The 27,881-nt window shown below is 34.9% G+C and overlaps 1 protein-coding gene across 7 annotated transcripts in view; it reads left to right on the forward strand.

Moving 5' to 3' along the window:
• The window catches only part of Phf14 (PHD finger protein 14), a 171,877-nt gene that overhangs the window by 104,560 nt on the left and 39,436 nt on the right, over positions 1–27,881 (forward strand). For 2 of the 7 annotated variants that reach the window (XM_031381183.1, XM_031381186.1), the window contains one exon: positions 20,837–23,608. The exons of 4 other annotated variants lie outside the window; for them this stretch is intronic. In XM_031381183.1, the coding sequence (XP_031237043.1) occupies positions 20,837–20,849 (13 nt within the window). In that variant the 3' untranslated portion in view covers positions 20,850–23,608. Of the gene's footprint in view, positions 1–20,836; positions 23,609–25,906; positions 25,935–27,881 lie in introns of those variants that run through there. One more of the 7 variants, XM_031381182.1, reaches the window with a different exon arrangement.

Genomic DNA, 27,881 nt, shown 5'->3' on the forward strand with positions numbered 1-27,881 from the left:
GGCAGAATCTACTCACTTTCCCCTGCCTGAATTTATATTCTTGGGTTTCTTTCTAAATCACAAAGCAATTTCAACCAATTATATTAGGATTCCTTCTGTGGGCTTAATCATTTCACTCCTTCAGTATTGAAGAATTGAACATTTCTATTTATAAACTAAGTAAGATAATCTAAACTGAAGACAATTCATTCTCTCTTATATGTGGATTCTAGTCTGGTGTGTGTATGTATGTACATGTGTGTACATGTGTATACACATGAACGTGTAAGTGTGGGTAAAGCCTAAAAACTAAAGTCCAGAGAGGGTGATATGGAAGTTCTGAGGAAAAACGGGTGGCAAGAGAATACATGTCTTACAAAAAGGAAATGAGACTGAAAGGCTGACAAGGTGGTATTGGATAGCAGGGGTAGTGATGATGAGAACCTCCTGACATATACTATGTTTCAAAGTGCTTTGATGAAGAGCTGTATCAGGAGTTCAGGTGGTAGTGTTTGCTTGGCAAGCTCTAGGTTATGAGTTTCTTCACCAGCATTATGTAAACCAAGCATGATGATGGTACATGGCCATAATCACAGCAGTTAAGAAACGGAGGCAGGGGAATTGGGACTTTACAGTCATGCTGATTACATAGGTTTGAGGCCAGCCTGAGTTACAGGAGAATGATTCAAAAAAATAAAAATGAAACAAGCAAATAATAAAAAAATAAAACCCCAGACCTGTTTAGGAACCTTATAAGCTAGTTAAAAAAAAAAAAAAGCTACATTTTTTATTCACTTATTCTCTCATATTCTGCTTCCCCTTCTATGTTTGTTTGTGTTTACTCTGGCCTTCTGGCCTTCCCAAACTCACTCACTCTCTCTCTCTCTCTCTCTCTCTCTCTCTCTCTCTCTCTCTCTCTCTCTCTCTCTCTCTCTCTCTCTCTGCCTGTCTCTCTCTCTCTCTGAGGGAGTGTGTATGTGTGAATGACATAGCAACCTAGTCAACTAATTGTAGAAGTAATAAAATAAAAATGAGATTATAAAAGGATCGTATAATTTTCAGTCAGGAGGAAAGAATGGAGCAAGGCATTTTAGAAGAAGAGAAGGACTCTGAACATGTCCAGATATATTGGAAGTCATCACAAGGCAAGAGTGTTCTGGAAAAAAAAAATTACTTAGGTTTTGATTTCTAGAATATGCTTTGTGTGCATAATGTATGCATGCATGTATGCATATATCCAGGTGGACATACTTGTATATGTAGCCATCTATTACTCTCCATGTTTGTTTTTTCTAATTTATTTTACATTGAGAAAACCAAATTTTTAAAAGTTGTTGATAGTACATGTATGTGTATGTGTTTTGATAAAATCTACTCCCTTCCCTTTCCGCCAAAGCCCCCCCTTCCCTTCTGCATATACCTTTTACTTCCCAACTTCATTTGCTATTGTAAGTCTACTGAGTATTCTTAGTTCTACTTGTGTGTGTGTATATTCTTTATCTACCTACCTACCTATCTACCTACCTACCTACCTTTTAGTCTATCTACCTACCTTCTTATCTGTCTGTCTGTCTGTCTGTCTATCTATCTATCTATCTATCTATCTATCTATCTATCTACCTATCTATCTATCTAATCTATCTATCTATCTGTGGAGAGAAACAATCTTTGGGAGCGTAGGTAGCCTCTTGAGAGTGTATCCTTGCTACTAAAGTAAAAAGTGAGCTACAAAAGTGATTGGTCCGGCAGTATAGGATATGCGTACTGATGTAATGGTGGCCGGAATTGTGGCAGTAACCCACCACTTTGTACTTAAGCTTAAAGTCTGCACTGAATCACACTGAATCTGGAGCTCACTGATGCAGCAAGCTTTGGAGATAGTCCTCTCTCCTTCTAGCACTGGATTATAGAAACACACTTTATCTAACTTTTACTTGGTGCTGGGGATTTGAACACACATCCTCTCTCATTGTACTCAATAAGTACTTTGCCTACTGAACCATTAATTTTCTAAACCCTTGTATGGTTTTTTGTTTTTATTTTTTAAAGATTAATTATTGTCTTAATGTTTTAAAACACATATACCAACCTCTTGGATTGACCTTAAAAAATTACTTTTTTACTTATTTATTTACATTCCAGTCATTGCCCCCCTCCTACAATTCCTCATCCTATCCCTCCTCCCCCTTGCCTCCAAGAAGATGCCCCTCCTCTCCAACCAGCCCCCCCCCCATTCCTAAGTCCTTAAGTCACTCCAGTATTAAGCTTCCCTTCTCCACCTGAGGCAAGACCAGGCATATCTTTGCTATAGATGTGTCAGGGGCCTTGGACCAGCCTCTGTATGCTTCTGGTTGGTAGCTCGGTCTCTGGGACTTCCCTGGGGTCTGTGTTAGTTGAGACTGCTCGTTTCCTATGCCCTCTCCTTCAGCTTCTTCAATCCTTTCCACAATTCAGCCATAAGAGTCTATGACTTCAATCCAGTGGCTGGGTGTTAGTATCTGCATCTGTGTCAATCAGCTGCTGGTAGGGCCTCTCAGAGAACAGCCATGCCAGGCTCCCGACTGTAAGCACACCATGGCATAAGTAATAGTGTCAGGCCTTGGTGCACCTCCATGAGATGGATCACAAGTTGGGCTAGTCATTGGGCCACCTTTCACCAGCCTCTTCTCCATTTTTGTCCCTAGAGTTCTTTTAGACAGGAACAATTCTGGATCAGAAATTTTGACTGTAGGTTTGTAAGCCAGTTCGTCCACTTGAGGCCCTATCTACTGGAGATGGACTCTTCAAGTTCCTTTTCCCCAATGTTGGACATTTTGGGTAAGAACATCCCCATTGAGTCCTGAGAGTCTCTCACCTCCTGGGTCTCTGGTACATTCTAGAGGGTTACCCAACATCCCCCCAATCCCCACCCCCGAGTCTGCCTATTTCCATTCATTCTTCCTAGCCCTTTGGGCTTCTCTCCTGTCACTCTCCTTCCTCAGTACCTTTTCCCCTCTTCTTTTCCTCTCACATCCAGGTCTCTCCCTCCTCTGCCTCCCCTGATTATTTTCTCCCTGCTTCTAAGTAAGATTGAAGTATTCTCACTTGGGCTTTTTTACTTGTTAAACTTCGTACAGTCTGTAGGAGATATCCTAGATATTCACTACTTTTCGACTAATAACCACTTAACACAGAGTACATATGATGTCCTTTTGGGGTCTGAGTTACCTCAGAATGATATTTTTTAGTTCTATCCATTTGCCTTCAAAATTCATGATGTCCTCATCTTTAATAGCTGAGAGGTATTCCATGGTGTTCATTCCATAAATGAACCACATTTTCTGTATTCATTATTTGGTTCAGGGACATCTGGGTGTTTTTGTTTTTGTTTCCCAGCTTCTGGCTATTACAAATAAGGCTGCTATGTACTTAGTGGAACATGTGTCCTTGTGGTATGGTGAGGCATCTTTTGGCAATATGCCCAAGAGTGGTATAGCTGAGTCTTCAGATAGAACTATTTCCAATTTTCTGAGGAAACTCCTTATTGATTTCCAGAGTAGTTTTACCAGTTTGCAATCCCACCAGGAATGTTCCTCTTTCTCCACATCCTTGCCAGCATGTGCTTTCACTTGAGTTTTTGTTCTTAGCCATTCTGATTGGGTATAAGCTGGAATTTCAGGGTTGTTTTCATTGCATTTCCCTGATCGCTAAGGACTTTGAACATTTCCTTAGGTACTTCTCAGCCATTCAAGGTTCCTCTGTTGTGAATTCTCCTGTTTAGCTCTGCACCCCATTTTTTATAATAATAATTGAGTTATTTGGTTTTTTTGGAGGTTAACTTCTTAAGTTCTTTATATATTTTGGTTATTAGCCCTCAATTGTATGTAGTGCTAGTGATGATTTTTTTCCCAATCTGTAGGTTACCAATTTGTCCTATAGATGGTATCTTTTGACTTACAATAGCTTTTCAGTTTCATGGGGTATACCATTTATCAATTGTTGATCCTAGAGCCTGAGCCATTGGTGTTCTATTCAGGAAATTTCACCTTGTGCCAGTGAGTTTGAGGTTTTTTGTCACTTTCTCTTCTATTAGATTCATTGTATCTGGTTTTATGTTGTGGTCCTTGATCCACTTGGACTTGGACTTTGTGCAAGGTGATAAATGTGGATCAATTTGTATTCTTCCACATATTGACCACCAGTTAGACCCACACCATTTACTGAAGATACTTTCTTTTTTTCCAATGTATGTTTTTGATTTTCTTGTCAAAAGTCCATAGATATGTGATCTTACTTCTGGGTCTTTGATTTTATTCCATTTATTGACCTGTCTTTTTTCTGTACCTATACCATGCTGTCTTTATCACTGTTGCTTTGTAGTACAGGTTGAGGTCATAGATGGTGATTCCCAAAGAAGTTCTTTTATTGTTCAAAATTTTTTGGCTAACCTGGGGTTTTTGTTTTTCCATTTGAATTTGAGAATTGTTCTTTCCATGTCTATGAAGAATTGTGTTGGAATTTTGATGGGAATTGCCTAGAATCTGTAGATTGATTTTGCTAAGATGGCCATTTTAATCCTACCAATCAATGAGCATGGGAGATCTTTTCATCTTCTAAGGTTTTCTTTGATTTCTTTTTTCAGGGATTTGAAGTTCTTGTCATACGTATCTTTCACTTGCTTTGTAAGAGGTACACCAAGATATTTTATACAATTTGTGGCTATTGGGAACAGTGTTGTTTCTCTAATTTGTTTTTCACCTTCTTTATCTTTTGTAAAAAGGAAGGTTACTGATTTATTTGAGTTAATTTTATCTGCTACTTTTCTGAAGTTGATTATCAACTGTATGAGTTTTCTGATGGAATTTTTGAGGTCACTTATGTATACTATCATATCATCTGCAAATAGTGATACTTTGACTTCCTTCTAAATTGTATCTCCTTGGTCGCCTACTGATGTCTAATTGCTCTATCTACAACTTCAAATGCTATATTCAATAGACAGGGAAAGAGTAGTAACTTTGTCTTGTCCCTGATTTTAGTGGGGTTGCTTCAAGTATCTTTCTATTTGATTTAATGTTGACTGTTACTTTGCAGTATATTGCTTGTAATATGTTTAGGTATGTGCCAGGATTTCCTGATCTTTCCAAGACTTGTAGCATGAAGGGGTGTTGTATGTTGTTGAAGGCTTTTTCTGCATGTAATGAAATGGTCATGTGACTTTTTTCTTGAGTTTGTTTATATAGTGGATTACGTTGATAGATTTTCATATATTGAACTATTCCTGCAACCCTGGGATGAAGCCTACTTGATCATAGTGAATGATGGTTTTGATGTGTTCTTCGATTCAATTTGTGAGAATTTTATTGAGTATTTTTACATCTATATTCATCAATGAAATTGGCCTGAAGTTTTCTTTCTTTGTTGGGTCTTCATATTAGGTGTCAGAGTAACTGTGGCCTCATAGAAAGAATTATGTAGTGTTCCTTCTGTTTTGTGGAGTAGTTTAGGAGTATTGATATTAGCTCTTTCTTGGAGGTCTGGTAGAATTCTTCACTAAAACCATTTGGCCCTGGGCTTTTTTTTTTTTTTTTTTTTTTTTTTTTGGTTGGGAGGTATTTGATGAATATTTCTATTTCCTTGAGTGTTATGGCACTGTTATTTATTTGATGACTATTTCTATTTCCTTAGGTAGTATGGCACTGTTATAGTTTATCTGGTGTTGATTTAACTTTGGTACATGGTATATGTGTAGAAAATCATCCATTTCATCTAGATTCTCCAGTTTTGTATAGTCTTTTGCAGTAAGTTTTGTTGATTTTTTGAATTTCTTCAGTTTCTCTTGTTATGTCTCCCTTTTCATACACTGTCTCTTTATCCTGTAGTTAGCTTGGCTAAGGGCTTACCTATCTTTTTGGTTTTGTCAGAGAATCAGCTATTAGTCTTGTTGATTCTTGGTATTGTTCTCTTTGTTTCTAACTGGTTGATTTCTTTCCTGAGTTTGACTCTCTCCTCCCTTCTACTCCTCCTATGTGTATTTGCAACTTTCTATTCTAGAGCTTTTAGATGTGCTGTTGTTTGTATCAGATCTTTCCAATTTCTCTCTGAAGGCACTTAGTGCTATGATTTTCCTTCCTAACACTGCTTTCATTTCATCCTATAAGTTTGGGTATGATGTGTCTTCATTTTCATTGAATTCTAAAATGTCTTTGATTTCATTCTTTATTTGTTCCCCGACCAAATATCATTGAGCAGAGTTGTTCAGTTTCTTGAGTATGTGGGGTTTTGCCTTACTTAGTCTGTGGTGATCTGATAGAATGCATGGGATTATTTCAATCTTCTTGTATCTATTGAGACTTATTTTGTGTCTGATTATATGGTGAGTTTTGGAGAAGATTTCGTGAGGTGCTGAAAAGAGGGTATATTCTCTTGTTTTAGGGTATAGTGTTCTATAGATATCTGTTAAATCCATTTGGTTTCATAACTTCTGTTAGTTTCACTGTGTCTCTGTTGACTTTCTGTTTCAGTGATCTGTACATTGGTGAGAGTGGGGTGTTGAAGTCTCCCACTGTTACTGTGTGAGGTTCAATGTGTGTTTTCAGCTTTTGTAGAATGTCTTTTACAAATGTGGATGCCCTTGCATTTGGGGCATAGATGTTCAGATTTAAGACTTCCTCCTGGTTGATTTTTTTTTTCTGTGATTAATATGAAGTGTCCTTTATACATGTACGTAATGTGTCTCAGTCATATTTATTCTCATTACCCTCTTTTTTTCTTGTTAAGATTTCATGAACCCTAATTTCAACTCCTTAGTTGTTGTCACTGCAGATGTACAGTTTGATGCTCAGTTACCAAGTTTCTGTGATTCTGAAATTAAGGTACATCTCTAGCCATAATCAGTTTGTTGTTACCATTTTTGTTATTGTTGTTGCTGCAGCTGTTGTTATTGCAGTAAAATGTACCATAATGTTGATATGGGCATAACTTACTGTAATAGTTACCTGTAATAAAAATTCATTTTTTTCAGTTTTTTTTATCTCAAATTGAAGAAACCAGATGAAAGTGTATTAAATATTCTATTGCAATGAACTTATATTAATGGTGTAGCAAGATTTTGGTCAATACAAAGGATAAAACTGGGAAATTTGATTGTGTTTTGTAATGCAAAGATTAAGTGTTCCTAACTGATGCTATTTGGATTTTCTTTCTTTATCAAGTGCCCCCTTTATGGGGAATTTTAAAAAATGACTTTTAGTACATAGCTTTGTAGATATTGCAAATAATGTTCCACATCAATAATATTTTTTCTCATTATTCTTTTTACTAATTAAAATTTAAATATATGTGAAATATATAATATACATAAAGGAAAACTGACGTGTTATAAAGTAGCTGGTGAATATCTTACATATGACAGGTAATTTTGTTCTGTCTTTTCATGTGAAGTTTCCATGTGTTTTGTGTGACATGTGTTTAAAGATATGCTAAGACATTTATGTACAATACTTTTCATTATATATTCTGATATCACCTTCTTCCTTTACTAGACTATAGGTCATAGTCTGTTGATTTATAAACAGCTTTTTTTTGTTTAGACTTTTATTAACCTGAGTACATGGACACTAATTTCAAAACATGTTAAAACTATTTGCTATATTGTATAGCATTTTGGCTTCTGAAAATGTTGGATATATATTTCATTATTGATTAGAAATTTGAAAATTGTCTCCATTGTAGAAAGATGAACTGCTATATGTAATTTCCTTTTTTCTAAGTAGTAATATGCTTGTCTTTATTTCATCATTTATTATTGGCGAAACGTCTTCCTGAATTCTTGTTTCTTAAAATCTTCACAAGATAGTTTTTTGTTTTGTTTTAACTCATTGTATATTAGTAGCCAAACATTTGAGTGGCAACACCTGGAAAAGGACAATTTAAAAACAGAGTGGCTGTATGCTTTAATTCCAAAGTGTTTAGGGTCAGATCTTTGTCCAGCATTTACTAGGTGTGACTATGATCTGGCCACATGTTTTGGGTTTTTTTGTAAATGGAAGATTATAGGTTTCATTTCCAGAATCATAGTGAAGAAGGATATGATACATTCCATAACTCTCCTGGATTGTTGTAATACAATCTCTTGCTTTTAATACAGCCGTCTTCCTAGAACATGATCTTGTCTTTATTGTATTCAAATTTGTATGTGGACTCCCCAGCTCTTGCAAGGTAAGTTATACTTTACAACTGAGCCTGCTAGGCCCTCCAGACCAGCTTCAAGCTCTCTTTGTTTTCAGTTTCAGATACTCACAGCTTTAGGTGACCAGTGTTTGGGTCTTTCTAAATCTGTCTCGCTATTTGTATGCCATCTTGGTTTTACTTTATATCATGTCCTTCATGGGAAATATGCCCTAAACCTACAGACATATGAACCCAGCAGTCCAATCCTTTTGTCTTTACTCACATTTTCTGCTTGAAAAAGCCCGTCTTCTTTCCTGTACCTAAAAAACATAACTTCTTCAAGATCTAATTCAAATGCCACATTCCTTGCTTTATATGAAAACTTTCCCCTCAGAATGACTCCATGATCTATTGAATTTTCAGGACTTTTGTATACTCTCTACTTAATTTGAAGATTGAATAGAGAAACATTTTTGGTATTTTTTTTCCATGCAAAACCAAGAGGTTTATTTTCCAGTGCATGAGGTGGGAGTAGGGTTGCGGGGGAAGGTCAACCCTCAGTCAGTCCCTCTAGGCAAGTTACTAAGAAGGCAACCATGAATGGCTATTACAAGCAGTTTTTATACTTTTTAGGGGCACAGGTTACATCAGCAAAGTTACAGTTCAAACGTACTGGCTAAGCATATTTACCTTTAAATTTATTGGCTAGCAAGCATGACATGCATTTGAACTCTTCCTGGGACTTTCCAGAGGGTCAGGTAACTATCAGTACATTCTGAGAATTTTTTACTTAAGAATGTTCCTATGGTTGGAGAATGAAACTTGGCCTCGCCTTGATCCCAGGCAGGAAGGAGGGTAATGGGGCTTGGAAAAGCCCTTAGGGTCCCTCATTCCCCCTTTTCTAATTCAAGCTCCAATCCTGGAGTTACTGTCAGGGATCTTGGTTAACTAGCTCATATTCTTCAGGTCTTGTCCTCAAGGTTTCATATTTTTGGCACAGAACCATCAGCTGCACTGTTCCTATTCTCTCTTTTATGAAGGCTATAAGTTTGTTCAATATGCAGGGTCCAAATGTCAACAATAGCAGAACAATTAGGGGTCCTAACAAGATGGTTATAAGGGTGGTTAACCAAGGGAGGAGTTAAACCAAGACTTGAACCTGCCCTGACTCTATTCACTTTCTCTCTTCAGCTTGGCTAGCCCTTCTCTCACCTTGGCCATTGAATCTTTTAACAACCCCAAAATTGTCTATATAAAAGCAACACTCCTCAATTAAGGCAGCACATAGCCCTCCTGGCTGGAGAAAAAGTTAAGTCTAATCCTCTCCTATTCTGTAGTACTACTTCTGATAATGAAGTCAATGATTCTCGAAGGTGACTGATGGAAGTTTCTATTCTCTCTATATCTAAATCAATGGCTGTCCTCAGACTGTCATAATGTTTCCCTTGTAAAACCTAAACCTGTTGGGCAATGGTGCCATACGCCTTTAATCCCAGCACTTGGAGGCAGAGGCAGGCAGATTTCTGAGTTCGAGGCCAGCCTGGTCTAAAGAGTGAGTTCCTGGACAGCCAGGGCTAGAAGAAAAAAAAAAAAAACACACAAGCTGAGGTCCAGTGGCTGCCCTGATTACCCCCAACCCCAACAGAAGGGAGACAGTGAATAGTTTTGGTAATTTTAAAGACTATGATACAGATTAGAATCTAAAGAAGTAAATTTTTTGAAAGGATCGTGAAAATATAATTTTAATGAATAAAACCTTCCAAAATGATTTCTAAAATTTCACTCATTGTGTTCAGTGCACTACATTTGTTTCACCATTTAAAAGGATGCATGTATACTAGCTGACCATGACACAAAGTCCTTGATATGACCAGTCAATTTTGCCACTCTTTAATAATTAGCACAGCAAAATAACAAAAGATAACAGTAAGAGTGAAAGGCTCTGGTCAATAAATGAGAGTGAGTTGATTGTAATCTCGCTGGAATTTGACTGGATCCTATTAGTTCCATCAGTAGGCCTATGTTTTTTGTCATCTTTGTTCTTATTCACTGAGCAGTTCTAAGGACACCCTAACAATTTCATTTAAAGCAGATGTCTTCCACTCGATGGACTTTGTAAAGAATATACTTAAAGAACTGCTTTCATATGGTTTTTGTCAGTTACCAGAAAGTTCAACTGGTTGTAACTAGGTCATACTTCCTATCAGTCACTTCATGATAATGTAGCACTTAAAATGATAAACACATGATAAATACACTAATAATGTCACACTAAGATCTTTGGTTACAGTTTCAATAGTATAGTCATGAACCAGCCTCTTTAACTGATGTCTCTTCGATTTATCATGTTTTTTAAGATGAAGTACCTAAATGTTTAAAAATATTAAAATATAAAAACAGTATTTAAGAAAGAAAAAACTGGGTCATTACATTTTAAATATTTTGCAAGTCTTTTTTTCTTTCTTTCACCAAAGAACTAAATTATGGGTACAGTTTAAAAAGTGGATTAAATAACAGGATACAGTTCATAAGGCTAAAGTTAAATATAGTAGCAAATTTGTATAAATAAGAAAGGTACTGTTTTAAGAAGAGATAATACATTATAAAAATCATAGATTAATTTTTGGAAAACAGTACAGGCAGGGTTGCCTGTTGTTCACCATAGTGTTTTATAGAAAGTGCAGACTGAATAATTTTAAAGTGGCTATGTAAAACTTCATGTATCTAAAAAATTAATAGGTAAATATTCATTTATCAAGTCTCTCATGTGTTAATAGACACATGGCAGCAACCAATTAGTGCTACTAGAATACAGCAGATTGCTCTGTTCTGCCCAAAACTCAAAGCAGTGTACTTCATACAATTTGTACACTAGAAAAAAAAAATGGTTCCTTTTTCTCATCAAAGTGGAAACATCAGGCACCCTTTAACGTTAAAAAGACTTTGGATTATAGGTGGAAATACATTTGATAATAGTTGCTGATGATAAAGGCTGTAGTGGGTAATAGTAATGTAAAAGGTGTGGATATTTCCTGAATTTGTCGGTTTCTGTTAGTGTTTCTTTTAAGGGTCCTCTAGAACACGGATTTTCACACTATTATTGTATAAAATACAAAACAATCCAAATCCCCCTACTTCACTATTTCTGCTAGTTCCGGTGTACTTGTTAATATCTTGAATTTTTTGAGAAACCTATAGTCTTGCTAACAGTGGTTTGTTTGGGGGTTCCCATGGGACCCCTTTGGCCAAGAGCCCAATTAGATGTAAACCAGTCTTAGTACTGGAATCTTCATTAGGTGACAATGTCTCCCTCATTAATTAGCAGTTTCTTTTAAATAGCCTTCACTTACATACATATTTTAGAAACTTTTTCTGTTTCCATACAACCCCTGAACTACACCTTTATTTTCTCCATCTGTCCCTATATTCCCTCCCTTGTCCTGCCTTATCCTCTCGGTACATGCCTGATCCTCTCATTCTACCCATTCATGATCCAGTCATAACTAACTGTTCTATTTCCCTTTCCTAGGGAGATCTATTTGTCCCCAACCCCAACCCCCAAACCCTTAGTCCTTACTCTATAGTTAACCTCTGTGGTTTTGTGGATTATGTAGCTTGACTATTATTAATTGACTTATCAGCTAATATCCACATATAAGTGAATACATACCATATTCTGTTTTCTACAGGTGATGATTTTTTTTCTAGTTCTGGCAATTTACCTACAACTTCATGATGTCATTTTTTTAAATGGCTGGATAATACTCCTGTGTAAATGTACATTATCTTTATTCATTCTTATAAGTTGTTTCCAGTATAGGCTATTATGAATAGAGCAGCAGTGAACATGTTTGAGTAAGTGTCTATGTGGTAAGATGAAGGTTATGTGTCTTTGGTTAACCTGCTTGACTAGCATTACCATAAGATATTTTGTATTATTGATGGCTATTGTGAAATGTGTTGTTTTCTTGATTTGTCTCTCAGTCTGTTTGCAATTTGTATATACAAGGGCTACTGATTTTTATGAGTTAGGTCTGTGTCTAGCTACTTTGATGAAAGTATTTATCACCTATAGGTTGTGGTTGAGTTTTTAAGTTCATTTATGTATACTATCAAAGATACATTAACTTCTTTCTTTTCAATGTGTACCCTTTGGATGTCATTGAGTTGTCTTCTTGCTCTGTTAATACTTCAAATACAGTACTTCAAAGTATATATCAAAAGATATGGAGTGAAAGGACAACATTATCTTGCTCCTAATTTTAGTGGAATTGCTTTGAATTTTTCTCTAATTTGGTGTTGGTTTTGGGATTGCGGTAAATTGCCATTATTATGTTTGCATGTGCTGCTTGTATCCCTAATCTCCCCAGGGCTTTGATCAGGAAGGGCTGTTGGATTTTGTTAAAGGCCTTTCTGACATCTAATGTGAAAATCATGTGTTTTTTGTCTTTCTGCTTGTTTATATGGTGGATTATATTTATTGATTTATGTATGTTTAACTGTGTCTACACCTCTGAGGTTAAGCCTACTTGATAATGATTAATGATCTTTTTGATATGTTCTTGGATTCAGTTTGGAAATATTTTATTAAGAATTATACATCTGTGTTCATGAAAAAATGTGTTTTGTAATTTTCTCTTCTGTTTTTATGTGTTTTGGATATTACGATACCTGTGTCCTCATAAAGTCAATTGGGTAGTGTTCCTTCTGTTTCTGTTTTGTGGAATAATTTAAGGAGGATTGGCACTCACTCTTTTTCTCTTTGTTTCTTGGGAGGCTTTTAGTGACTGCTTCTGTTTTACTAGGGGCTATAGATATATTAAAATTTTTATCTGCTCTTGATTTAACTTTGGTAAATGATTTATATCGAAAAATTATCTATTTCTTTTAGCTATTCCAGTTTTTTGGAGTAAGGTATTTAAAGTATGTCAGTATGATGATGTGGACTTCCTTACTGTCTGGTGTTATGTCCCCCTTTCTTTTATGATTTTGTTAATTTATTTGTTTTCTTTTTACCTTTAGTTAATTGGTATAAGGGTTTGTCAGTCTTACTGATTTTCTTAAAAAAAAAAAAAAACAACTCTTTGTTTCATTGATTCTTTGTGTTGTTTTATTGCTGTTATCTTATCATTTCGGCCCTGACTTTAATTATTTCTTGCGGTTTATTCATCTTGAGTGTGCTTTCTTTTTGCTCTAGGGCGTTTGGGTGTGCTGTTAGGTCACTAGTAGGTCTCGCTCGCTCTCAGTCTCTCTCTTTTGGGTGTGCTATTAAGTCACTAGTAGGTCTCAATCTCTCTCAGTCTCTCTCTTTTGGGTGTGCTATTAAGTCACTAGTAGGTCTCAATCTCCCTCAGTCTCTCTCTTTTGGGTGTGCTGTTAGGTCACTAGTAGGTCTCAATCTCTCTCAGTCTCTCTCTTTTGGGTGTGCTGTTAGGTCACTAGTAGGTCTCGCTCGCTCTCAATCTCTCTCTTTTGCTTAATTTCTTACTGCTATGAACTCTCCTCCATCTTGTCTCAATAATTTGGATATGTTGTATATTCATTTTCTTTCAATTCTAGAACATCTTTAATTTCTTTCTTAATTTCTGTCTTGACCTATTTTTCATTTTGTAGTAAGATTTTCAGTTTCTATGAGTTAGTAGGGTTTCTATTGTTGAAATCCAGCATTAATCTGCTTTTGTCTGGTAGTATACCAGGTGTTACGTCATTTTTTTTTTTTTTTTTGCATCTATTGAGATTTGCTTTGTGCCCAAGTATGTGGTCAGTTTTGGGGAAAGTTCCAAAAGGTGCTAAGAAGAAGGTATATTCTTGTATGTTTGGGAGAAATTTTCTGTGGATATCTGCCCATTTGTTTATTATGTCAGGTAGCTCCAGCATTTCTGTTTACTTTTTGTTTGGATGACCTTCAAACTAATTTTCGAAGGTCAATATGTGATTTAAGCTGTAGTAGTGTTTCTTTCATGAACTTGAATGTACTTGTGTTTGAGAATAGATGTGAAAAACTGCAATGTTCTCTTGGTGATTTTTTTTTCTTTCATGAGTATTACTGTCTTTTGCTCTCTCCTCTTGATTACTTTTGGTTTGAAGTTTATTTGTTAGATATTAAAACTTTTAGGTGTGTTTTTCAGATGCATTAAAAGGATGGATCCTGTTTTTACATCCATTCTGTTAGTGTCTTTTGGGAAGATTGGATCATTGATGTTGAGAGGCATCACTGAATAGTTTTATTGATTTCTGTTAATTTTGTTGTTTTGGAATGTGATTACTGTCATTTTGTTGTTGCTGTTATTTTTGTGGTAGTACTGGTGTTGGTGGGTGTTTGAGTCTGTATGTGTGAAGAAGTAGGTGTGAGTTATGCTTTTTACTTATTCACATTTTGTATATGAATCTAAAATTATCCTAACTGTTCTTTATTAATTGAAAATATATAAAAAGGAGTGAGTAGAAACATGTTTTAAGGTTTTCTTCAAACTAACAAAAAATTCAATGCATATATATATATACACAATATATATGTATATGCATATATGTATGTGAGTATGTGTGAATTTGGAGACACTGTTTTAAAAAAATTTATTAGATTTTCTTTATTTAAACTTCAAATGTTATCCTCGTTCCTGCTTTCCCCTCTGAAAACCCCCTATCCCATCCCTCTTTTCCTTGCTTCAATGATGGTGTTCCCTCCACCCACCCACCCTTTCCCACTTCTCTGTCTTGGCATTTGCCCTACACTGGGGCTCAAGCCTTCATCAGACCAAGGGCCTCCCCTCCCACTGATGTCCAACAAGGCCATCCTGTGCTACATATGAGGCTGGAGCCATGGGTTACTCCATGTGTACTTTTTGGGTGGTGGTTTAGTCCCTGGGAGCTCTGGGTGTACTGGTTGGTTCATATTGTTGTTCTTCCTATGGGGCCGCAAACCCCTTCAGCTCTTGGAATGCTTTTTCTAGCTCCTCCATTGGGGACCCCGTGCTCACTCCAGTAGTTGGCTGAGAGCATCCACCTCTGTATATGTCAGGCTCTCACAGAGCCTATCAGGAGACAGTTGTATCAGTTTTCATTCAGCAAACACCTGTTGGCATCCACAATAGTGTCTGCTTTTGGTAACTGTATATGGGATGGATCCCAAGGTGGGGCAGTCTCTGGATGACCTTTCTTTAAGAGACACTTTCTTAATATCACCTCAAACAGCATTAATTCTTTTAACATGTATACGTGCATATACTCGTAAACTAGTATATATTTGTCTATGTTATGTATTTCAAGTAAACATAAAGTAATATATACCTTATAGCCTTTTCAAGCATCCTTAGTGTTATTTGCTTCTGTTCCTTCCCTTCCTCTCTGTGTGGCCTTTCTTCCTTCTCCTCAGTTAACGTCTGCTGCTCCAGTTTTTGCCATGTTCCCCATCTTAGCCCTTGTGTCCCTCTATCTCCTTATCAAAAGATCCTCTATCCCCGAAAAAGGTTCGTTATATTTCCCTGGATTCTGAAGTTGTTCCAGGTTATATATTGTTTTTCTAAAGATTTGTATCCGATAAGAGGCAATGGCCTTTGTCTTTCAGGTTCTGTGTTTTCTTAGTACAACTTTTTCTAGGTCCTTTCTTATCTGCAGTTTTTATGATTTCATTTTTCTGTGTAGGTAAGTGGAATTTCATTTTATGTATATAGTTTGTTTTCATTGTCCAGTCATCAGTTGAGGGACATTTAGGCTTTTTCCATTTCCTAGATACTGTGACTAGAACAGGGAGCACAGCTAGAGCAGATATCTGTGAAGCAGGCTAGCAAGGTTTATATATATATATATATATATATATATATATATATATATATATATATATATATATATATATATATATATATGTCAAGAAGTGGTACATATAACTCATCTACTTTATCTTTCTGAGAATTCCCCACACTTATTTCCACTGAGGTTGAACACAGAGAAAAGAACATCTTGAACAACTGGTACTGGGAAAACTGGCTCTTCATGTGTAGAATGAAGTTAGACCTGTGTCTATCATCCTGTTACAAAAAATAAAACAAAACAAAACAAAAGCCTCCAAATGGATGTAAGACGTTGTGAGAAACTAAAGTGCTCATATTGCTGGAAGCTAAGCAGTACCCTAGAAAATATAGTGAATTCCATTCACCTGGAATTAAGACAACTCCCTAATGGCACCGCAAAAAAAAACTGAAGAATTTTGGTGCAAGAAAAGAGGCAAGTAATGATGAAGTCCACAGAGTAGGCAAGAACTTTACCAGCAGCACATAATATAGAGGATTAATACTTGTAATATAAAAAGAAATAAAAATAGTAATAAAACATGCAAGGAATCAGGTTGGAAGTCGGCTCTGGATTTGAATAGACAGTTCTCAGAAGGAAGACATGAAAATGGCTACATCTCAGAAAAATTTAAACATCCTTAGTGATTAGCGGAAAGCAATTTAAAACTACTTTGAGATTGCATCTTTCTGCTGTAAGAATTGCTCTGATCAATAAAACAGCTAATAAATGCTGATGGAGATGTGAAAGGAGAGGAACTATCATTCACTGATTAGTGTTGGAAGGCAATATGGACAATTCTTTCATTCTATTGCTAATCTTTTCCTAAATTTAGTAGCTCTGTTAACACCACTTCCTAGAACCTCTGGGTCTGTCTTTTGCCCAATAAAATAGTCAGAATTTGAGCTCTCTGTATTGAGATCATTGAGGAATTTTCCTCAGTGTCTTGACTGCTATCCAGGTCATGTGATTTTCCTTGTCATGCCTCACCAGACTAGCAGTGCTTCAGTGCACTATCTAAATGTCTTTTTCCAAAGCTGCCTTGAATGTTTATTGAACGTTTTAGTTCAGAGAGGGCTAATAGCACAGAAGAATGCAAGGTGTAATATTGGCCTCTTCCCATCACTGTTCTGAAACATTTTCAACATCCTTACCACTAAAAATTCTTCTTGATGCTTTTGACCTGCCTTGCTTTATAAAAAGTAGAAATTAGTGATTTAAAATCATCAGTAAAATTAAAGTTAAGGATTTTGTTGTTATTGTTGTTGTTGTTGTTGCTTCATGAGAAGACTAGATTCTGAGGAAAGAATTAGAAAATAAACAGAATTCCCTAAAGGAATCCTTATACTTATAGGTGATTTTTGGAAGATATGTTTCTGTTAGTAAAAATTAGAAAAGGGATATTCAATTTTCCAAGCATTCATGGTTAGATATGTCATCGTTTCTGTTAAGGTTTTTGAAAATTTGGGGGTTAAAACAAAATGTTCACTTACCATGCCTTTTCCCTAATTTTTATTAAAAGGAACCTAATTTTTCTAATCAGGTTCATTTAGGGATATTGCTAGACATGTAGAAGGACTAGACCAGCCCACCACATGTAATATTTTATGTTATTAATTATAATTAATTCATTATGATTGCATATATGATTGCAAGAAGATATTTAAAAATCACAGAAGCTTATGTATGGTTTACATATATTTATTCAATTTCCATACTTAATTATGTTGTTTCTGGGTTGTTAAATTCTAAGTAGGCTAAATCTTGGTTTCAAGTACATTCAACAGTGAAATGTTTGTTTTATTCATTTATCTTCTTAAAGAGATTAATTTTGAATTTTTAACTTACTTTCCATTGTAGTATATTTATATTGTTAACATACACAAAATCCTTTATTCCACTTAGCAATATTTATATGTAGCAAGAGTGCTTCTCCGTAGGGCTGGAGAGAGATCTGTCTGTAAAATGCTGCTTATGGAAGGATGAAGACTTGAGTTCTAGTCCTCGGGTCCCATATACAAGTTCAGTATGGTGCGGCAATCCTGTAATCCCAGCTGAAGACAGAAACAGGAAGATCCAGGGGCTTACTGGCCAGTCAGCTGATACCAATCAGTGAACAACAGGTTTAGTGAGGGACTCCCATCTCAAGAAAATAAATAACAATTATAATGAGTTGGAGAGTAACTGAGGAAGATGCCTGATTTCAGACTGTAGCCTCCACACATATTTGCACACTCAGCCATCCATATTCATGCACACATACACAAACACACAAATAAATGTACATTCAGAGAGATACATATTTAAGCATGCAGGATGGAATCTCAAACCAGTTCTGTTACTTATAAAATGGATTACCTTAAATTAAGTTGACTTGTCATTTTCTCATCTGAATCATTTTTTAAATTCAGAGATTCCAAAGAGAAACAATATCCAAGTCAGAAAATAATATGGAAATGTATGGTCTGACAATGCTTTTAGGACTTCCATTATCTCCCTGCATTGACTTGAAGCAACAAAGAACAAACTTGTGTTAGAGAGGGATAGTTAAGACTCTTGTTGTATGAAAGAGCTCTAGTCAGAAATGGACAGTTTCTCTCCAAGGGAGCCATCATGTTTTCTCTTAGAATTTTCACTTCTTAAAACCCTGAGACAAATATAATCCAGCTTTCTTGATTTTATTTATTGCCTGTATTCTAAATGAGCATCCTATTTTATCTGTTATTTATATAGCAGGAGGTTAAATTTATATTGGCTTTGTTGTTTTTTTAATGTATAAAATACATCATTTTAATGGGGTAGAGCTAAAGGGAATTTAAAAGTAGGATTAGTCACATATTTGGGGTTTGGTGCTGAATTGTGGTATTTAGAAAATGATGTGTTATAACTTAGGCACAAAGGAATGTTACTTCTAGTATCTTTGAACTGGAAATTATAAACATTATCAAATTAGATTCTTGGTCACAGACTCTGCCCTCTACATGTGCTACTATGTCTGTCAGTTCTCTTAAGACCTGTGAGATGTGCATATCTTCTTTTAGGTATGAGTGATCTATGCTATAAAAGCAGCAAACAATGGGAAATTTAATTAATCCAAGGTATATGTTAAAAGTTCCTGTGTGGGTTGTTCTCTATCAAGACTTCCCTTCCACAGAACAGTTTTGTAGTGTTTGATAGGTCTGCTGGCTTTCTGGTTCCCACGCACTGGGTTCCTGTCATTTGTTTGGTGCTTTCCATTTTGATTTCTTTTAATCCCCACGGCAATAATCTCTAAGATACGATAGGAATCGGAAACTAATTTTATTTCTAGTCCATGAGGAAATGGAGAATTATCTGCCTAAGACCACACACTTAGTGTATGATGGAAGTGGATACTGAATGTAAGCCATCCTTACTATCAAGTCCATGCATTTGTCATCAGGTCTGCTACCTCACTGTACTTACTGATTTAACAGATGTGACTCAGGTAAACACAACAGATACTTGTTACACTACTACACCTAGTGCAAGATGCAGAACACATTTACAGTTTCAGATCTATCTGTTGGTGAAAGTCTTTGAAAATATTTTTTCTATATTAATTCCAAGGGGAGCTAAATGGATACAAATGGAGTAAATGCTAGGTTAAAATGTACTCTTTGATTTAAAATACTTCAGCCTTTTATCTTGACATGTTAGAGCTGAAGATAAGTCATGCTGCTTATTTCAACACCTAGAGAGATTAAAAATATTAGATGAAAGTTAGTATGAAAGGGAATATTAAAAGTAACTTTTGGTTTTACCACAGTTAAAGACCAAGTTGGATTTAATTGAAGTTTAAAACGGATTTCCATGATATGCTATGCATGTATTTGCAAAGGACTATCATAAGTAATTACAAAATCCTCTTCAGTTTTCTGTCTCCATTATTTTGCACATAATTACAGGTGAAATATACTTACATTATAAATGCTTACTCCCTCTAGAATATACTTTATCAGTATGGCTCAATGTTCAGACAAAGTACTCATTCAGATTCCCAGTTGCTCAAAGCTCTTCACTTAGGGCCTAAGGTACTGAAAAATGTAGCACAGGATTTGCTATTTGTAAAGAGTCCAGCTCTTCCTGTTGCTTCTCCTATGTTGATAAATACATCCTTTCTCTTAGCATTGTTTCACAGTATATTCTTTTCCTTGTGGAGTTTTGTTTGTTTTCTGTGTCTGTGGTTGAGTTTGGCATGGTAGCTCTTCTCAGTATTGCTTTATTTCTCTGTGTGCCTCTTTTCACTTTCTTTTTCTCAGTGGAACTTAGAAGCATTAAACACATCTTTCTAATAGTTAAATTTAAAAAATGAGCATTTTATGATGTGACTATTCTATATAGCTCTAAATATGTGAAAGAAATGGTAAATTTTGTTTCTACATAGTCAAAAAAAAATGTTACTTCTAACCTCTAAGCCCTTAAGATTTCTCCTACCAAAATCAAGGCACAAAGTTAGCAAATACTATTATTAGCCATGCATTTGTAATTGAGTCTGTTTCAGAGGAAGCCAAGGGTAAAGATGAGGGGCAGTTGTATGTTTCCCTGAGTATTATAAAATTGCCATTCTTGGTAACAAAAGCAGCACACAGCTAGTTTTCAAAGTAGTAATTGGTAACATATATTTTCCTGTCTATTTAAGCCCTTCTCTCATAGAATAGATTGATTTTGACAATCAGAATTATTACCAATAATAAAAGAGGAGGCAACTCAGTGTTCAAAAAATAAAATATTCTCTTGTAATCAGTGAGAACCTGCCCAAGATCATGACATTTAGGGTCAGGATTTCTCTCTTTGGTATTTGAATCTACTGTGGTATTATTAGTATGTTTCATAAGACATAGTTCAGAGCTGCTATGATCTTTAAATGTTAATGCTCTTTTCTTATCACTTTACTGTGTAGATACCCTTCATGAGACCCAACTCTGCCACAGCTCATCCTCGGAGGCAATCCCGGAAACCACTTTTATAAGTGTGATTTTAAAAATGTGGATAAAACTCTCAATAGAGCATATAAACTAAAGGAGAACAGCTATCTTGTCCTTCCCATGAGCTTATCACTGCAAAAAGTGCTTTTGCTTGTCAAGTTTGGATAGAATGTAATTGATTGGTTTATTATATGGGTAGACAAGGCAGTTAATTTGCCTGTGTGGATTTTTTCCCTTTTTCTATTTTTGTTCTCTCTCTTTCTTTCTCTCCCCCCCTCTCTCTGTTACAATACTCAGAAACACTTGGAGTATGCATTATTAAAAACAATAGTGGTAATGTCTTGTCAGAATTATTTTAGTTGGTAAATGTCTTCCCTCTTGTTTCTTTGGCGAAAGTCAATACAGTATTTGGACTGAAAACTAAAGGAAGCCAGTGGGACTTGCCTGCTCTGTGCTACCCTGTTACTGAAAGATTCTCTCTCTGATATTTGTTTGTAAAAAGGACAATGCTTTCCACTGATCTGCAAGTCTGTATTACCTCATTTACTGTGTATGTTATACACAAAAACAACCCTAGACTCTTATATAATGCTATTTCTATTGTGTATTTAGCAAAAGTGAAGGACTGGTGAAGATTACAACTCTTTGAGTACTTTGGAAGCACTTGATGTCAGCACGGACATTCTATAACTAGAATTTAAACTCAAGAATGAAAATAGTATCTGTATTAGTCTTTAGGTATTTTTTTCAGAAATATCCACATTTATTCCTTATTGTTTTATTTAATATGAACTTTCTGTGTTCCATATAATCTTACTTTTTGAACTTAAATGTGAAGCTATGAAATGAGGGAAGAAATACAGAGCTCGTTGAGTATACAGCCTGCCTGCTGAACAATCTTCACCAGCCCCTGTGTCTTCCCAGAGGTTCACAGATTTATATTTGATCCTCATGCTTTACTGATCCACTTTAAAGTCAACGGCAGAAATACTTTGAATATTGTACTACTTAATCTTGAACTGATTTAGAAGAGCCTGCTGAAATTGAAATACACATATACATGTAAATTGTCAAACTGTCTCTTGAAATTCCATTGTTTATCATTGTGAGTTTGGACTTTTTCAGGTATAAGGGCATTTGGAATAGTTTAAACTTTAGAATTAGAATAGCAAGTGCTGTAGATAGTAAATGCAAGTGTAATTGTAAAGCTGGTGTTTCTAGTAATCTGTAGTTACAAGAATCATATGATTGTATAAACTGTTTAGTAAAATTAAACATGTATGAAATAATGTATAAGGATACTAGTAGTTTATTGATCTTACTCCACTGGAAAAATACTCATAATTCTTAGAAAAAGAAATATACTTTCTTTGAATATAAAGAAGAACCAATTGACATTACTTAACTTATAGAGAAAATGATGAACTCCAGCAAAATTTAAGAGAAATGACAATGGATGTTTACCATTTTTCAAGTGAACTATGCTTTAGTCCAATTGTCTTTTAGCATAAGGTAAGAAAATATTAATGGATATTTTTAAATTTAGGGTTTCTTTTTCCCTCTGATGGGTTTCTGTTTGGGTTCTGAGAAGTCATAGGTAGCATGGTTGTAGTAGCAGTGTTAACCAAAAGCTTTTCCACAGTCATTAACTATTACAACAGTGTAATTGTCATTCTTTACCATTCAGTTTTTAGTGGTAAATTATACTCTTCCAGGTCTGGTAAAAGACCCATGTTACATGTTGTCACAGGTCCTACATGATATATTCTTAAAAGTCATACTCAAAACAGAATGAAGCATTTCTTCTAAAAATCTAAATGAAGAACAAAATTAACTTTTGCCCATTATTGGCCTTTTGCTCTTCAAGATAAAAATTAATGTTTATCTGAGAAAACATTTGTAAGTAATTTATATCTTATAAATATACATAAGAGAATGACAGCTCAAGTATTTGACAGTTATTTGTTGCAGAATAGGAAACAGAAGAAATATTAAAATGTCAGGAAGGAGCTGATATTTTAAGGGAGAGTGCTTAATTGGTAAAGTGCCATATTAGCATCAGTATGTACCCATGTGAAAAGCTGGCACAGGCTTATAACCCTAGGAATGCAAAACACAGACAAAAGGATCTCTGTGACTGACTGGTCAGCCACCCTACAGATTTGACAAATACCAGGCCAATGAGAGACCATATATCAAAAAATATGGTGGAGGATTTCTGAAGCTGTATGGCAGCCCAACATACACACACACTCATAAGCACTTGTACACACACATACACAGACACACACACAAATGATATTACCTCACCTAACACATAATATTGGGAAGGAAGTTAAATGCCTCTGAATTACAAATTAGCTGATATACAAAACAGTAATTTATCAGAGTCATGGGAAGACTTTTTTGAGACTCGGTTAGCTATCATCTTCTCCTTATCTTCCAGCCCCACCAAATGTTCTCTTCGTGGCTTTCTGGAGTTTCTAATTCTGTAGGTCTACGATGAAACTCAAAAACCTGAGTCCATAGAAGGTTTTAAGTAGTGTTGATTTAGCTGGTCATGGATGTTACTTTGAGAACAATTCATATACAGTTATTTGTTTAAAATAGTCATTAATTTATTCAATGTTGATTAATAATGAGTGTGGGTTTAATGCCTTTAAAGGATTCTTCAATTTCTCAAAAGATTTATTTCTAGACAGAGGGTTTGTAGAAAAGTAGTAACTTCTGAAACATATAAAGTACAACTTCCTTAAAAAAAATCAGTTAAACGAATTATTTATTTCACGAATAGAGCAACACTGCTTACCCAAAATGTCATAATCTTTTCATTAAAAAAGTAGTAATGATATGAAAACTATTTAGCCTTAGCATTCATTGAGTTTAAGTTTAGATATTTATGCATCTGTTATGTATCACCACATCTTGTATTTCTTGAATGTGTATCTGAAACCATAAGTGGCATAAAAATAGATTTCTGACAAATAATGTTCACATCTTTAACTTGCTTTCCTGTTTATGCAAGTGAACTACTTTTTAAGCACTCAGATTTCCATACTTTAAACACACACATACATACACACATCCTCATAAGTATGTTTTACTTGACCCACAATATGGAAATATTTCACCTAAATCTGTTTAAAAACTCAGAATGATTCTGCAACAGATTAGAATATTACCATTTTCTGAAACATTTTCAGTTCCCTGAAATTATTTTTGACTATTCAAACTTGTTTAAGAGACTTCCTCAAGACACATAAAGACATAACAAGACATATGAAGGCAGAGTTTATCTATATCTGCCTGAGTCATTACTTTATAAATTTATATATTTGTAAGGAATGTGAACGGAAATGGGATTTACAAGTGGTTCTTCCTGTAATGTAGACCTCAAGGTGCTCTGTAAGCCTGTCAGTAAAATTGACTGCTGTTCAGGGACATAGGATGTAATGAAATTGAATGTTCATGCTGGGCTTGGTAAATAAAATGAGATTGACCTCCTAGCCATTATCTCATTTATCTGATTTACATTGTAAAATCAGGATCTACACTATTGATTGGAGTATAATTAGTTAATTATAAACAGGAAAAATGCAAAGTTACATGGAGCTTAAACACAGCAGGTTGTAGTGCTAAAAAATTTCCAAGGGCATGAGCAGATGGAGATCAGTTTATTAGAGAACAAAGCAGACATGTTTCAGGTATGGAAATGTCTAATGTAAGGAACTGTCATGCTGTGAAGAGATACTTGCCTTATTATGTACTGTCATGAATTGCCTTGTTTCATGTTCTGGGTTTCATTGTCGTTTTTGCTTTGTTTTCTTATTTCAGTTTTAAAGTTGCAAGCTGGCTGTTGCAGATGTAAATAATGAATTGATTCCACTCTTTAGGTGGAATCCCAGTAGCATTAACAAGATAGGTTCAGATGTTCCACATTGGTCTGATGTTTGTGAAATATGACTTAAAACTAGGTTTTAATTAACATGTATAGAAAATGCTCATGTAGGTGGTAACTTGCACTAAAATTGTTAGTTGTTACAAGGATTAAAGTATTTTACTTATAGCTATTATACCATTGATAGAATGTAAAGTTTTGTGACAGTTTATATTATTTAAAATTTTTTAATGGGCCTCAGTATATATTTATTCTACACATTAAGACGTTTAATTGAAATGATTGATCAGTGCTCACTGCAGTAACTTATAACAGTTAGTAGCTGAAATTGTATTTGAGTTGCTAGTAAGGTTATATTTAAGAAGTGTTAATAGTCAAGACTAATTGAAGGGAAAGTCAGAAGAGCCAGCTGCTAATCAGTTCTGTAGATGCTCATGTTTCTAGGTGAGAAGTGCAGTGTTCCCTAGTTTCAGAAACAGTTCCTTTATTCGTCGTTATATAGGAATACTGACTGTTGTGCTCCTTTAAGGTAACAGGATATCTCCAGTTATCAACACCAATATGTAACAGTACATACCTTTTAAAGTCTGAGCCTCAAATTCTGCTTCTTTCCAAAGACCAGTTTATCATGTCATCATAAACTGTTTGCTTAAGAGGTACCTTCACTTACAACAGCTAGTTTTCTTTAAAGGAATTACTTAGTATATGCCACAAATAAGCTTGTTATTGTTGGAAATTAAGAAAGCTAAAGAAACCCTTTAGAGCAATGGTTCTCAACCTTTCTAATGCTGTGAGCCTTTCATACAGTTTCTCTCATTGTGGTAAGCACCAATCATAAAATTATTTTTGTCACTTTCATAACAAATTTTACTAGGGATATGAATTGTAATGTGAATATATGTGTTTTCTGACAGTCCTAAGCAAATCCTGTGTGTGGGGGGGGAGAAACCCGTAGGGGCTGCAACCCACAGGTTGAGAATCTTTGTTCTAGCACCTTGCCTAGTTTGCCATTAGGCATAAAAGAAATTTTTGAGTTAGATATGTTTGCTTATTTCCACATTGTCAATAGTCACTCAACACCCATTTTAAAGCTTGTTATGTGGATCATAGCACATAGGAAGATCAATTATTTTCTCTTCTTCTCTAGGGTGTGCTGTACTTAATCATAACGCTAAGTAAGTATTTTAATAAAAATAGAGCTTTGCTTGTTTAGTTTCTACATTTTCCTAAATGAACTTATAAAATATCATAGAGAACTTCTCTGTCATTTGTATTTGTATCAAATATTAATGTAGTATATAGGAAGTTGTACTTGATAGGTAATTAATTGGTCAGACTTGGTTTACATTAAAAATGGGGTTTGTTTCATTTCACTATACTACAAATTTTAAGATTCTCTGTAGTCTAATGTGTACAGTATTTGTTAGAAACTTCATATATACTTCTTTAGTTATCAAGTTTAGTTTTTATGTAAAGACATGTTCTTCATATGCTAAATTTATATTCTCTTCATGGTTAAGGTATTGCCTTTTTACTATAATGTGCTATTGGTATAATAATGTTTTTCTTACGTCAACATTTGTTTCATTTAATAAAGTATGTTGTATTATATCACAGTACTTTTGTGGGTCAGTGACTTCTTTTGAAAACTTATTCATTTGTTTTAATAAATTAAATGTATTATTGTATTGCTGCAATTAAAATGTTTTCAAGTACTTGTTTGAAATAGGAACTAAGTAAAATTAATCAGTAACTGTTTTTACCCTATTACAGTTTTCAGGGCATAGCCTCATAGAAAACATAGTTTTTGAGTTTTAAAAATATTAAAAAGTTTTTTCTTTGTAGCCAAAATTTACTAGTTACAAAGTTTCAATACAATTTTCACAGTTGTGTATGTACATAGGATATACAATCTACTGTTTTAATCTTCTATACTTTATGTTTTTAAGAAATTTAATGGTATCTCATAAATTTGTCAGTAGGCCTAGTTAACACAAATTTTTCAAATTCTGCTAGATTTCACCTCTGCCATTTAGGATATAATTGTTAGCAGTACTTTCAATTAGGATTTTGTTTCAATTTGGCAGAATTTTAATGAAAATTTTCTACATGAAATTTTTCTACATGAAAATAACTTGTAAAAATCTTTTGAATATCTTATATTTATTATTTACTTGGCAAACATTGACTTCAAGTAGGGTATCTTTCTGTGATTTTCTTTCTCTCTCTTGGATTTTGGTGGTTGCTAGGGTAGAGACCACTGCTTTATGTTATTTAAACTTGGACTTGCAGCCTTTACTTATTGGTGAGTAAGCAAGGACCTTAGAGAGTTATCCTAACGCCCCCCTTGTCTGCCATCATGAGAAAGACGTCCTGAAATGTACCCTGATGAAGGTGTCAGGAAGAATTAGGTCAACTCTAAAGAGCAAATGCTTCCCAGTATCTTCTGAAAGAGCTCCCAATACCAGAACAGGTATTGGATCATTTAAAATTTTTAATGTATTTTTAGATGCCTCATTTTAAACAGTGTCAATTTACATAGCCTTAATAGTTTCGGTGGCCTAATTTCTGCATATAGAAATTGTTAGAAAAGTATGGTTGTAAAAATATACTGATACTATTAGGAAGCAATGGTGGTAATTTTTAAGCAAGTAAGATTCCTGAAGACCTGGAAAAATTGAACATAAAAGTGTCAGACAAAACAGCAGATGAATGGTATTTTAACTACTGAAACTTGCCACAGAAATCTAGCACCAACTGTAATTCAGGCTGATGATCCTAGTGTAACAAAGGCAGAGAAAATTGTATTTTATATATTCTCCCCGGTGAACCAAATAATGGTATTCTTTATAACATTTCCATCAATGATTAGTGACATATTATAATCCCTATACTTAAATCAGTGTTCCTCTATGACTCCAGTCCTTCTGATCAACTTAGACATAGTCTTACTTAAAAGGTTTTTGTATCCCTGTATTTAGTGTAATGGAAATTTTAGTTACTGAAAGGTAAATTAGTTCAATTGAAAAAGGAAGGCCCTGAGTATTAATTCTGTGGGCTTACTATATGATATCATTGTTTTACATTTGATCTTAGCTATATAATGTTTTTTTTTTTTTTTT

The sequence above is a fragment of the Mastomys coucha genome, unplaced genomic scaffold (assembly GCF_008632895.1).
Source record: "Mastomys coucha isolate ucsf_1 unplaced genomic scaffold, UCSF_Mcou_1 pScaffold20, whole genome shotgun sequence".
Lineage (NCBI taxonomy): Eukaryota > Metazoa > Chordata > Mammalia > Rodentia > Muridae > Mastomys > Mastomys coucha.